At 42.0% G+C, this 15246-nt stretch overlaps 1 protein-coding gene across 1 annotated transcript in view; it reads left to right on the plus strand.

Moving 5' to 3' along the window:
* Nucleotides 1–15246, plus strand: part of HDAC2 (histone deacetylase 2) — a 107954-nt gene that overhangs the window by 66161 nt on the left and 26547 nt on the right. Inside the window, exons 6-8 of the mRNA XM_073575984.1 lie at nt 1273–1414; nt 3336–3428; nt 3517–3625. Coding sequence (XP_073432085.1) covers nt 1273–1414; nt 3336–3428; nt 3517–3625 — 344 coding nt within the window. The remainder of the gene's footprint in view (nt 1–1272; nt 1415–3335; nt 3429–3516; nt 3626–15246) is intronic.

The following is a 15246-nucleotide window of genomic DNA, read 5'->3' on the forward strand; positions in this document are numbered from 1 at the left end:
ATCCACAATATGAACACAGCTTTGTTTTGATACATTGTTTGTCTGGTTTTTTTTTTTTTTGTTTTTAAAGTTCCTGTATGCTGTTTTTTTAATTCATATTTTTTTTAATGAGGAAGAGATATGCAATATGTTAGAAATGTGAGCTAGTTTTGTTCAAGTGGTGGAATTGACATCACTGTTGAAAAGTGTCCTATACCCTTTCTCAGCTGAAGAAATGGCTACCTTTATTACACATAAGTCTTTAGTTGCTATACACAAATGTACTACGGGTGTTTTTGATTGCTTTTTTGGAATGTTCATAACAGGCATAAAAAAAGAGTCCAAAGGACTAGTTTATTCAGGGGATGCTAAACCTTACAACAAAAAATTTATAATACAGTATTAAATCTTCTAGAGTTCTCCTCTTAATTCCTATAGCAAACAAGAATTCTTCTTTACAGATGACCTGTCACTTCTTTACACAAGGTATTTAACTAACTTTTTTAATCTGTGAGCTCCCCATATTCTGCTGCTCTTTTCAGTTTTGCGCTGCGACACTCCATTGTGAAGATATTCACTTTTGTTTCTTCTGGAGTGCACTATGTGAAATCTCTATTTTGCAGTCCATCTGGGCGTTTCACCAGAGTTTTCTCTGGGGATGTGCACTTTCACTTTCTGAAGAAACAGACATCTCTGTAATTGAGTGAAGCCGCATGAACAGAAGAAAAGTGGCAGAATCGGTGGAGTTCAAAGATTTTTACAAGCTATTTATCAAACTTTTTTTGAGCAAGCGACAAGTCCTGTTTAGACAGGTTTTACTCACCCTCCCTGGGTCCAGTGCTGAGACTCCTGTGCTGATTTCAGTGTCTGTTTTCTTCATTACTGATGTCACGTCAACAGTGCTGCAACCAGTTGGTGACCTCAGTGACTTGGGCCATCAACTTGAGCAAAGCCACAGTACTCTGGGTGCAGTGCAGTACTATCAATGTGACCTAAGCACTGCAGACAATAACAGACATCGGGAGGAGCAGCAGAGACTCCGTGTTGGATCCGGGCATGGTGAAAAAAGGACTGTTTGCTTTCTTTAAACAAACTGCAGCCATGGAAAACGGTTGGTTTTCTGAAACTGGAAAACCCTTCTAAAGTTTACTATATTCCGTGAAACCTACTTGGCCGAGGTTGCTTCTAAGTTATCTATCTATTTTAGGGATTTTATGCTAAAATGGTTTTCTGTACAGTGATTCTTACAATATTGCTGATTTCTAATGACTCAAACACAATTTCCCCCTTTAGGTACCACCAAAGAGTGTTGTATATTGATATAGATATCCATCATGGTGATGGTGTTGAAGAGGCTTTTTATACCACTGACCGTGTCATGAGTGTTTCTTTCCACAAATATGGGGAATATTTCCCAGGCACTGGAGATCTCAGAGTATGTATAGAATTGCTGCATGTAACCTACCGTTCACATTTACTTGTTTTTTTGTTTCTGGAGTTCTGGTATTTTTTTTACAGCAAAACTTGCATAGTCTTCAATGCTATTTTTGTAATAAAAAATTCTGCAGCCCCAGGTCGCATTGTAAGGTCATCAGGTGTGTTCTGGGGAGTTTTTTGGCATGTTGTTTGAAGACTCATCTGTATTGATGCGAATAGGTCACAAAGTTTCACTTTTGGGACTAGTTTATCTCCTCCGCTGATTTTAACCCTCTTAACAACCATCATGCAAAGGAAATGAAATGTTTGGGCATCCCTGGGTAAAATTACTGTTATTGTGAACAGTTAAGCAATTTGAAGATGAAATGATGTCTAAAAGAGCTAAAGTTAAAGGGAACCTGTCAGCAGTTTTGGCCGACATAAGGTGCTGCCACTGCCTTTCAGGGCTTATCTACGGCATTCTATAATGCCGTAGATAAGCCCCCGATCCGACCTGAAAGATAAGAAAAATACGTTTTGTTATACTCGCCCTGGGGAGGTGGTCGAGTCCGGTGGGTATCGCAGGTCCGGGTCTGGCGCCTCCCATCTTGCCACCCCCCTGACAAAGGCAGACGCGGAAACGCGTGTCAGGGCAGGGTGCATCCTAGAGACCTTTACACACAGGCATAAGGTAAAAAAGGGGTGGCCATTGAGCGGACTTACATATTTTCAGACACACTTACATGTCTTGCTATTTACCCCAATTTTGGTTGCTGCTCCATTGTAGCCCCCTTCTTGGATTGACCATTTTGCATTTGCACTTTATATTTATCTACCATATGCCTGCATATATCTGCACATCAGTACTTTTTTGATTGCATCTTTTACTCTTGTGACATAATTATTGTTATATTGACCTTTGCTATACTTCAATAATAATAATTATACTAAGTTATAATATCAACTGGCCACATTACATTGATTTACAGTCATTGTCCCCTGTGTTGCCACCCTTTTCTTTGGTATTGTGTTCCCCACCCCTCCTTATGGTTTGCGTATTTCGCAATAAATATTTTTCTTTATTTGAATATTGGACATTCCTTCGGGTTCTTTTTCGTCGTTACTATAATTTCCGGTTTGTCCTTTTGCATTGTCCATTTGTGCACTGATGATAATGATAGTCTGCATTTAATGTTGATTTTATCATTCATCTTAACCATTTATTCTATGTGCACTTTGCCTTGGAATCTTTTTGGATTTAATTCTGGTCAAAGTGCAGACAGGAAATCTATTATATCAGAAAGATGGGCACTGGAGGTCGCATGGTATTTAGCAGCAAATAGATTGTTTCTTGATTTCAGATGAACATTCTAATATTTTATTAATCTGTGTGTCTGGAAAACCGCCTTAACTTGCAATGTGCTACCTAGGCTGGAATCATTGTAACAAACTGTGAGCATTGGTTTTCAGTATTTGTAAGTGACCACAAATGTATCCATTTACTAATGAGATAGATCTGTGGTGAGGAATTAATAGTGTAAAATACAAAGGTGCGGAAAACTGTAAATCCCCTGGGAAATGTCCTTTGCTAGTGACCTCGCACGCATACATTAGGGAGTTGAATGAATAAATATTATCAGCCCAATCTATGAGAATTTCTCTTTTCAGCAGAAAACTTTACACGACATGCCTGGAAATCTGTCATCAGCTGCCCACTATATATATATATATATATATATATATATATATATATATATATATATATATTTATTATAGGCAGTGTTGCTGATAATAAGAGTAAATTTGGTTATTGCTCTATATGCAGTAGCTTTACATTCTCTAAGGATGATTCTGCACTATATTTTATTAAGACTTGTGATTTAGAGGGATTTATTTACAAAGTTTTTAGCATTTTCTTTTCCTTTATTATTTGTCTTTAGGATATCGGGGCTGGTAAAGGAAAGTATTATGCTGTCAATTTCCCAATGAGGGATGGGATCGATGATGAATCTTATGGACAGATCTTCAAACCAGTGAGTTTATTGGTTACTGACCGATCCTTCACAATGCTTCGTGATTGCTAGTGACATTCGTATTCATATTGTCATTTCTGTGGTGTAGATCATATCAAAAGTGATGGAAATGTACCAGCCCAGCGCCGTGGTCTTACAATGTGGAGCTGATTCATTGTCTGGGGATCGCCTTGGATGTTTCAATTTGACAGTGAAAGGTAATGCAAGCTGGAAAATAGTCTTTTTTTGAAAATGAGCTACCGTATTTTGCGGATTATAAGACGCACCGGATTATATGATGCACCCCAAATTTTGAGGAGAAAAATAGGAAAGAAAAAAACTTTTTTTAATAAGATGGTGGTGCCTCTTATAATCCACGCGTCTTATTGCTTACTGGGGGTGGTGGCTGCGGTGAAGTGGGGTCCCAGGGTCGCTGCTGGAGGAGGAAAGAGTGGTGTGTTGCTACAGGCCGGAGGCTGGGATAAGGGGGTGTTCCGATGTGCGCTGCTGCGGGTGAAAATGGCTGCGGTGCTCTGTGGTGCGGGGGGGCTCCGCCAGCATTTTGTGAAAGCCCGGAGCCCCCCCGCATAACCATTACTGCGATGCGGTGGCCTCCAGGAAAATGGCCGCCGGGGGCGGCACATGCTCAGTTTGAGATCTCAGCAACACCCTCCCATTTTCCCGGAGGCCACCTCATCGCATTAACGGATGTGCGGGGGGGCTCTGGCCTTTCACAAAAAGCCAGCGGAGCCCCCTGCACCACAGAGAATCATAGAATCGTAGAGTTGGAAGGGACCTCCTGGGCCATCTGGTCCAACCCCCTGCTCAAAGCAGGATTCGCTAAATCATCCCAGTCAGATGTCTGTCCAGCCTCTGTTTGAAGACTTCCATTGAAGGAGAACTCACCACTTCTCGTGGCAGCCTGTTCCACTCATTGATCACACTGTCAAAAAGTTTTTTCTAATATCTAATCTGTGTCTCTTCCCATTCAGTTTCATCCCATTGCTTCTAGTCTTTCCTTGTGCAAATGAGAATAAAGTTGATCCTTCTACAATGTGACAGCCCTTTAGATATTTGTAGACAGCTATTAAGTCTCCTCTCAGTCTTCTCTTTTGCAAACTAAACATTCCCAAATCCTGCAACCTTTCCTCATAAGACAGGGTTTGCAGACCGGTCACCATTCTGGTCGCTCTTTTCTGAACTTGCTCCAGTTTGTTGATGTCTTTTTTAAAATGTGGTGCCCAAAACTGGACACAATATTCCAGATGAGGTCTGACCAAAGAGGAGTAGAGGGAAATAATGACTTCACGTGATCTAGACTGTATGCTTCTGTTAATACATCCTAGAATTGCATTTGCCTTTTTTGCTGCTGCATCACACTGTTGACTCATATTCAGTCTGTGATCTATTAGTATACCCAAGTCTTTTTCACATGTGCTGTCACTTAGCCCTATTCCTCCCATTCTATATATGCTTTTTTCATTTTTATTGCCCAGATGTAGTACTTTGCATTTCTCCCTGTTAAAAACCATTCTGTTAGTTGCTGCCCACTTCTCCAGTTTATTTAAATCTTTTTGAATCCTCTCTCTCTCTTCTCTAGTATTAGCTATCCCTCCTAGCTTTGTGTCATCAGCAAATTTAATCAGTTTACCCTCAATTCCTTCATCTAAATCGTTGATAAAGATGTTGAACAATACAGGGCCCAGGACAGAGCCCTGTGGTACCCCACTTGAGACATTCTTCCAACTGGATGTGCAGCCATTTACGACCACTCTTTGGGTCCGATCACTAAGCCAGTTATGAATCCACCTAACAGTTGCCTTGTCCATTCCATACTTAGTCATTTTTTCAATAAGGATTGTATGAGAGACTTTGTCAAATGCTTTGCTGAAGTCAAGATATACTATATCTACAGCATTTCCTTGATCCACCCAATCAGTGATACCGTCATAGAAGGAAATTAAGTTAGTCTGACATGACTTATTAGTTAGAAACCCATGCTGACTCTGTTTAATCACTTCATTCTTATCCAGGTATTGACATACATGTTGTTTAATAATTTGTTCAAAGATCTTTCCTGGTATAGAAGTCAGACTCACTGGCCTATAGTTGCCTGGGTCCACCTTCTTCCCCTTTTTGAAGATAGGAACAACATTTGCTCTTCTCCAGTCTTCTGGCACTTCTCCTGTTCTCCAAGAATTTTCAAAGATTATGGAGAGGGGTTCAAAAATTTCTTCTGCACCGCAGCCATTTTCACCCGCAGCGGCACACATTGGAACACCCCCTTATCTCAGCCTGCAGCAATGTGCCACTCTTGTCTCCTCCAGCAGCGACCCTGGGACCCTCCTCCCCCGCGGACGGTAAGGTATATCCCCATTATAAGATGCACGCCCATTTTCCCCCCAAATTTTGGGGGAATAAAGTGCGTCTTATAATCCGGAAAATACGAGAATTATCTACAAAGATGTTCATTGTGATTTGATAGTTTTCCTAACTTTCTGTTCTAGAACTGCAGTATGAGCCCATGAAGGGGTTGTAAAAAAAAATAAATAAAAACTAAGTGGTATTGGACCTGGGAAGTGAAGGCTGCGTTCACACGTTGCATTTTTGCTGCGTTTTTGTATACAAATTTTAAACTGCATTTTACAGTACCAGCAAAAGCTATGACATTTCAGAAATCTAATGCACACACATTGTTTTTTCTTTCCTAACTGATTTGGAAAACTGCAGCTTGTCACCTCTTTCAGTTTTTTCAGCGGTTTTTCACTCATAGAAATCAATGCATCAGTGCAAAAACGCAGGTGTTAGGTTTTGCTGCATTTTTGATGCAAAAACCTAAGGAAGTTACATCATGATTATTGCACAGAACTAAGCTTTATCAGCATGCACGAGAAACAACAAAAACAACAGCTTTTTTTACTGCCAAGAGAACAGGTTTTGCCTGCAGAAAAAAATGCAGCAAAAATGCAACATGTTAACATAGCGCAAGAAACCCTCCTTTGACTTGTTAACACTTAATTGAGCCTGAAGGCAAACGTTTGGTGAAATCAGTAAACCCCTTTAATCCCTTCACCACGAAGCCTGTTTTCACCTTCCTGACCAGGCTAAATTTTGCAATTCTGACCAGTGATTTTGAGTTTGTTTTTTCATGACACATTGTACTTTATGTTTTTGCGTTTATTTGTAAAAAATATCGGACATTTAGTTGATACACTTTATAAATTAAATTTTAAGTTAATTTGTGCTGTATTGTGATATACAACACCCCTATACATTTTTTTTTTTTTTTTTGTTTCTTCCTTTCGTTCCTCCTGAATTTCACTTCATTCCCTTTATCCAGTTTTTTTTTTTTTTTTTCCTGTAGCTCTACCAAACTTCACAGCTCTCTGTGCTTTATTACCTAACCTCACAGCCTCAGTGTCCAGCACTGCCCTCTGCCTGTAATTGGCCTCTGTGCTGACCTCTGTCATCACTCCAGTATCTATCTATCTATCATATATATAATCTCCAGTTGGCCGCTGTCCCCGAATCCCATAAGGCACCACGGCAGTCAGTTACGCAGGCGCAGTTCGTGGATGAGCTGGTCTCCCAGCTGTTGGCACCTTGGATACAGCCTGGGGCGGCCTGGCATAGGCGGAAGGGTCTCCAACACATCAGCCGGCCTCCAGACAGGGCGCATATCGTGGAGAAGTTCTGCCTCCTGCCAGCAGCCCTCCTGGGAGCCCTCTACCACAGCACGGCCCAGGGAGGCTGCATCCTGACAGCTAGAGCTGGGAGGAGAGCGGGGTGCGGGGCCTAGAGTCTGGCTTTCCCAGCACAATAACATGGCCTGGAGACGGCCTTGGAGTGCAGGCGGGAGGCGGCCGGGGACAGCAGCAGGGTGTAAGAGAGAGGCGTCCGAGGACAGCTGCCATCTGTGCTGCTCTTACCTGGGTGTCCTCCGAGCCCCGGCCACACATAAGTAACTTGCTACTCCGAGGGCTAATGCTGAGACACGTCTGCCTCACTCTCTGAGGGACACGGCGGCCATGGTCAGCGGAGGTCCGGCGGTAATCACTCCATGTCTGTAATGCTGTCCCGGGCCGTGCACTTTGCTCTCTCCCCACCTCCGGCAGGCTGACACGTTTAGGGTCCAATCCTGTGATTTCTACCACCGTCCCAACAGTCCAGGGGGCGGGGAGAAGGCAGAGAGACAGAGAACGTGGATGAGGACTGGCTGCAGGGGCGGCGAAGCACAATACAGCACAGGGAGGCAGTTGCCGGCAGTGGTTAGTGTGAGCGCTGAGGAGCCACATCCTCCTGTGTATGGGCCACTCTCCAAGGGAGGGCGAGGAGGGGCGACAGTGCTGGAGAGAAAGTGTGTGCCTAACATGGCTGCCTGCGGAGGTGGTTACCTCAGGGAGACACACTGGCAGCTTAGCCTCATCCAGCACCTAGCTCCTGCCCGGGGTTCACAGCTGACAAGATGCATCGTGTACAGGGACAGTATATACAGTGCTACATATCTATCTATATAATCGCCAGTTTGATACTTCCGGCTGCTGTCCCCGAATCCTATAAGGCAGAGCGGCAGTGTCACTTGCGCTGGTGGCGTTCGTTCCCACATAACATCCACAGTGGTGATAGAGCTTCACATGTCTCCATGTCACATCCACAGTGGTGATAGTTTCACATGTCCCCACATCACATCCACAGTGGTGACAGAGCTTCACATGTCCCCACATCACATCCACAGAGGTGATAAGAGCTTCAAATGTCCCCACATCACATCCACAGTGGTTATAGAGCCTCACATGTCCCCACATCACATGCGCAGTGGTGATAGAGCCTCACATGTCCCCACATCACATGCGCAGTGGTGATAGAGCCTCACATGTCCCCACATCACATGCGCAGTGGTGATAGAGCCTCACATGTCCCCACATCACATGCGCAGTGGTGATAGAGCCTCACATGTCCCCACATCACATGTGCAGTGGTGATAGAGCCTTACATGTCCCCACATCACATCCATAGTGGTGATAGAGCCTTACATGTTCCCACATCACATCCATAGTGGTGATAGAGCTTCACTTGTCCCCACATCACATCCACAGAGGTGATAAAGCGTCACATGTCTCCACATCACATCCACATAGGTGATAGAGCTTCAGATGTCTCCACATCACATCCACAGAGGTAACAGAGCTTCAGATGTCTCCATATCACACCCACAGTGGTGATAGGGCTTCACATGTCCCCACATTACATCCACAGAGGTGATAGAGCTTCACATGTCCTCACATCACGTCCACTTTGTGCTGCATGGGGAGGCTGGAGCAGGAGGTTGAGGGTCTCTCAGAGACTGGGGGTGGTTAGCCAGACAGGAAAACTCTAGCCACGGAGTGAGCAGCACCTCCAGAAACAGTTATCAACTGCTCTCCAGACTAAATGTGATATCTAGGACACCATGCAGAATGCTGACCGGGAGCATATTACAAACTGTCCCTATTCTGCAGCCTAGGTAAACACACATTATACAGAAAGCCCGGACCACCGCTATAAACCAGAGCTATGTCACACAAAATAGCAAAATAGTTAATAAATGATATTTACCACATGTCTAATTTATATCTGTATAATTTCTGAAACTTTTTTTTTTGGTTAGGAAGTTAAAAGTTGACCAACGATGTCTCATTTTTCCAACACAATTTACAAAACCGTTTTTTTAGGAACCACATTCCATTTGAAGTGACTTGAGAGGCCTATATAACAAAAAATACTCAAGTGACATCATTTTAAAAACTGCACCCCTCAAAGTTTTCAAAACCACGTTCAAGAAGTTGATGAAACCTTCGGGTGCTTCACTGAAATTAAAGCAATATGGAAGGAAAAAATTAAATTATTACATTTTCCAACAAAAATGTTGCTTTAGCCCCAAATTTTTCACTTTAACAAGGGAAGCAGGAGAAAATGGACACAAATTTGTTGTGCAATTTATCCTGTGTACACTGATACCCCGTATGTGGTGGGAAAACTCCATATGTGGTGGTTTGGGCACACAGCAGGTATCAGAAGGGAAATGAGCCTCATTTGGCTTTTGAAGAGCAGAATTGGCTAGAACAGAATGCGGATGCCATGTCATGTTTGGCGAGCCCCTGATGTGTCTAAATAGTGGAAACCTTCCACAAGTGACCCCATTTTGGAAACTGCTCCCTTTGAGGAATTTATCTAGAGGTGCAGTGATGGAACCCACAGGTGCTTCACAGAATTTGATAACCTTTAATTGTGAAAATGAAAAATTATTTCCCCACAAAAATGTTACTTTTCAATTTTCACAAAGGTAACAGAAAAAAATGGACCACATAATTTGCTGTTCAAGTTCTCCACAGTACGCCAGTACCCCATATGTTGTGGAAATCTACTCTATGTGCGCACGGCCGGGTTTGGATGGGAAGGAGCACAATCTCACTTTTGAAGCGCAAAATTGGCTGGAATAGATACACTACGCCATTTGGCGTTTGCAGTGCCGTTGATGAGCCTCAACAGTGGAAACCCCCCACAAGTGGTTCCATATTGCAAACTGCAACCTCAATGAATGCCTCTAACGGTGCAGTGATCATATTAAAATACCACCAGAAAGAGAATACCCCTAAAAAGATAACATTATTAATACTCAAAAGATAATACAATTTTCTTTTACAAAAATATATGTGTATAACAACACCCCTAAAGGGATAATACACAGGAATCCGGGCAGCGGCCCCTGGGATGTAGAAAAATTATTCCTAACGCTCTCCCTGGTAAGCCCTGAAATCTGTTGGCCTACCTCGCAGCGGAGTTTGGCACCCAGACTATATACACATTATTGGTAAAGTGTGTTTTGAGTATGTATTACAAATGTATTAGATCCATCTAGATCTGATTGCATTTGTTTAGGCTGTCTTCTATTTGATAGATTAACCCCTTGCCTGTCATGCATTTAAACTGTCACTGCGTGCAAGTTTTTTTGCCGACAGCTGTCACTGACAGCTGAGAGGCACGGGAAAAGGTGCAGGGACCCGTGCCATTGGTCCCCGCACCCAGAACGCTGTGATCGGTCAGTCAATATGACTGATCGATCACAGCATGACCGCGCAGGAGATGCTGAAATATCAGCACCTCCCGCCCGGTCAGTGCAGGAGCACAGCGCTGCCCCTGTCTGTTAACCCCCTAATTGCTGCGATGGAGCCCGATTGCAGCGTTAAGGAGGGAGGCAGAGGGATGGGAGCTCCCTCTGCCTTCAGATCGGGGTCATCGGGGGCCCAGTTATTGCCGTGGTGACCCGGGGTCATCATGACGACCCCCAGGTCATCAAGCTACGGAAAGCATCTGAGACCATGCTCACGGCATGGTAAAAAAACACTAAAAAGTAGCAAATTATGCTTTATCATTATACCGCTTGGAAAAAGTGGAATAAAATGCGATCAAAAAGACAAATGTAAATAAAAATAGTATCATTGAAAACGCCATCTTGTCCCGCAAGAAACAAGTCGCCATACAGCTCCATCAGCGGAAAAATAAAGTTATAGCTCTCAGAATAAAGTGATGCTAAAATAATTTTTTCTATAAATGTTTTTATTGTGTAAAAATGCCAAAACATTAAAAAAACTATATAAATGGGGTATCGCTGTAATCGTAGTGACCCGAAGAATAAAATTGCGTTACCAATTTTACCACACGAGGAACGGAGAAAAAATTCCTGAATTGCTGGTTTTTGTTCATTCTGCCTCCACAAAAATCGGAATAGAGAGCGATCAAAAACGTCATATGCCCAAAAATGGTACCAATAAAAACGTCAGCTCGTCCTACAAAAAACAAGCCCTCACATGACTGTTGGCTGAAATATGGAAAAATTAGAGCTCTCAAAATATGGTGATGCAAAAACTTCTTATAAAAAGAAGCGTCTTTTAGTGTGTGACAGAAGCTAAACTTGAAAAAAGGTTATAAATCTGGTATTGCTCTAATCGCACCATCCCGAAGAATAAAGTCGCCTAATTACTAATACCGCATATGGAACGGCGTAAAAAATAAAACCAATTCTTCACCTTTTGTGGATTTGTTCATTCGGCCTCCCAAAGATCGCAGTAAGGCGATAAGTGGTTTACCCCCACATATGGGATATCAGCGTACTCAGGACAAATTTCACAACTACTTTTGGGGTCCAATTCCTCCTGTTACCCTTTGAAAAATAAAAAATTAGGGGCAAAAAGATCATTTTTGTGGAAAAAATGATTTTTTTATTTTCACGGCTCTAAGTTATAAACGTCTGTGAAGCACTGGGGGTTCAAAGTGCTCACCATACATCTAGATAAGTTCCTTAGGTGGTCTAGTTTCCAAAATGGGATGACTTGGGGGTTTCCACTGTTTAGGCACATCAAGGACTCTCCAAACTCGACATGGCGTCCGATCTCCATTCCAGCTAATTTTGCTTTGAAAAAGTACAACGGCGCTCCTTCCCTTCCGAGCTCTACCATGCGCCCAAACAGTGGTTTACCCCCACATATGGGGTATCAGCTTACTCAGGACAAATTGCACAACAAATTTTGGGGTCCAATTTTCCTGTTACCCTTGGTGAAATAAAAAATTGGGGGCAAAAATATTATTTTTGTGGAAAGAATATTTTTTTTTATTTTCACGGCTCTACGTTATTAACTTCTGTGAAGCACTTGGGGGTTCAAAGTGCTCACCACACAGCCAGATAAGTTCCTTGGGTGGTCTAGTTTCCAAAATGGCGTCACTTATGGGGGGTTTCCACCGTTTAGGTACATCAGGGGCTCTCCAAACCGCGACATGGCATCCGCTCTCGATTCCATCCAATTTTACTTTCAAAACCTCAAATGGTGCTCCTTCCCTTCCGAGCCTTGCTGTGCGCCTAAAGAGCGGTCTTCCTCACACATGGGGTATCGGTGTACTCAAGAGAAATTGCACAACAAATATTGTGGTTCGTTTTCTCCTGATACCCTTGACAAAATAAAAAAAATTGTGTCCGAAGTAAAATATTTGTGAAAAAAAAGTTAAATGTTAATTTTTTTCTTCCACATTGGTTCAATTCTTGTGAAGCACCTGAAGGGTTAATAAACTTTTTGAATGCGGTTTTGAGCACCTTGAGGGTGCAGTTTTTAGAATGGTGTCACTTTTGGGTATTTTCTATCATATAGACCCCTCAGAGTGACTTCAAATGTGATGTGGTCCCTAAAAAAATGGTTTTGTAAATTTTTTTGAAAAAATGAGAAATCGCTGGTCAACTTTTAACGCTTATAACTTCATAGCAAAAAAAAATAATGTTTCAAAAATTGTGCTGATGTAAAATAGACATGTGGGAAATGTTATTTATTAACTACGGCATTTTGTGTGACATAACACTCTGATTTATGGGCATAAAAATTAAAAGTTTGAAAATTGTGAAATTTTAAAATTTTTTGCCAAATTTACATTTTTTTCACAAATAAACACAAGAAATTTTGAAGAAATTTTACTACTATCATAAAGTACAATATGTCACGAAAAAACAGTCTCCGAATCAGCGGGATCCTTTAAAGCGTTCGAGTTATAACCTCATAAAGTGACAGTGGTCAGAATTCAAAATTCAATAAAAATGTTTGAAAAGAAAACAAAAAAAATTAAGGCCTGGTCATTAACCTACAAAGTGGCTTGGTCCTTAAGGGGTTAAGGGATTCTCGGGGATTGAAGGGACAGCCGTCATGTAGCGGAGGCGCCACATTGCAAATTTAGGGTACAACCTCCGCTGCTAGATAGGCCATCTGATTTCAGGGCTTACCAGGGGGAGTGCTAGGAATATTTTTGTACATCTCGGGGGCTGCTCCCCGGATTCCCTGTGTATTATCCCCTTAGGGGTGTTTATATATACATATATTTTTGTAACATTTTTTGGTATTATTTTTTGAGCATTAATAAAGTTATCTTTATTAGGGGTATTCTCTTTCTGGTGGTATTTTTGTGACTGTTATCCCTTCTTTTTGAATCTTATTTATAGTGATTTTTTTTGCAGTGATCATATTGACGACATAGGTTTGTCACAGAACCTTATACGTATTGGGCGATGGAAAAAAAATTACATTATTACCACAAAACTTTTGTTTTAGCCCCAGATTTTACATTTTCACACTGTGAATTCAGTAGAAATGGCAACACAATTTCTTACACAATTTCTGCTAAATCTGGTTATACCCCATACATGCCAGGGAGGTATGGAGAGCTATTTGACTCTTTGGAGCACAGATTTTACAAAAATAGTTTGTGGACTTCATATACAGAGCCCCTAAGTTCCAGAACAGCAGAATCACCCCTCAAGTGAGTCAATTTTGGAGATTACATCCCTCTGGGAATTTATCTACAGGTGTATTGACAATGTTTACTCCATGGGTGTTTTCCAGAAACAAGCAGCAATAGATGTTGAGTGAAAATTGAAAATCTGCCGTTGTAGTGACCAGTACATTGTTGTTCCCACACTTTGTGGCCAGCTCATGCTTCTGGAGACAGGCTCTCATCTCTACAGTACTGACAAATATGTGGACATTAAATGTGGTATAAGTATACTGAGGCTTAGATAGGAGAGGGACATTTGGATTTGGGAGCGCCGAATTCGCTGGATTTCTATTGGTGAACCATTTCACTTTTCCAGAGCTTTTTTGTTACTAGTATCATGGAAGCCCCCTAGATTTCCATTAAGAAATGACAGCCCTGAGTTGGGACTCGTTTTCTTTTGTGGATTGAGTTGAAGCTTTTACTGAGAACATTTTACATAATGTTTGGGATCACATTTATTCGGCGCGCTACGCTGAGCACTTACGTTGGGGTTTCCGTCTAAGTCTCCAAATAACGTGATTCAGATGAAACCCCGAGGGGTCCATTTACTATGATGAGGCATCAAAGTTACTCTGGACTCAGACTGGCCTCTGTTTAGCGGTGTCCTTCTTTTCCGAAGTGTACAGAACTGTGGCTGACGGCGATTTTATGCATGCTTAAAAAGACAGACATGGACGGTTCGTACACCAGACAGATCATGTCTCCATTTGTCTCATTTTACATGTACTGCTGATGTCGGGAAGGGTTTAAAATTGGTATGGTTATTTCTCTACTACTTTTTGACCATGAAAAAATAGACAAAAATATATAATTTGTAGGAACTCGTTTCTCTTTGGCATACACAGCGTTCACACAGGCTCAAGGTTTCTATGTCCAAATCGCTAGATTTATTACAGTTCATAGGTTTGCACCATAAACAAATTCCTTCTGGCATAAAACAGAAACAAAACAAAAATGGTCCATACAGCAATATGTCTCAGTAATTAGTTTGACTCTGATCAGGACTGACCAGCACAACAGGTCTTTCCTCCTGTTTACACAATTAAGGAGCAGTTCAGCTGCCCTTTACATCAGCTGCACCTCCTGGATTTGAGGACAGGAATGACCAGTCCTGCCCAGCTCTATCAGTCGTTCCTAAAACATGGACCCGAAATCTAGGCCCATTGAAAACACCTCTCAGCACCATGCGTGCTGGAGCCTGCTTCTCAGGGTTTCACACCACCGAGACTAGGCACTTTGGTGAGGCACATACTCCATCCAGGATCCATCCAGTTACATTCTTTCACAATGTATAGTAAAACATGTGGTCAGGTTTAGTTCCTGTGTCTAAAACGTGGAATATGTCAAAGTGACATTGCTGAGGTTTTGGTTGATTGAGGTCTGGGTGCTGAGACGCCACTACTATACAGATGTTTCTCACAAAATTAGAATGTCATCAAAAAATTAATTTATTTCAGTTCTTCAATACAAAATGTGATGCTCATATATTATA

The sequence above is a fragment of the Dendrobates tinctorius genome, unplaced genomic scaffold (genome assembly GCF_039654945.1).
Source record: "Dendrobates tinctorius isolate UK_male_01 unplaced genomic scaffold, ASM3965494v1 ptg000046l, whole genome shotgun sequence".
Taxonomy (NCBI): domain Eukaryota; kingdom Metazoa; phylum Chordata; class Amphibia; order Anura; family Dendrobatidae; genus Dendrobates; species Dendrobates tinctorius.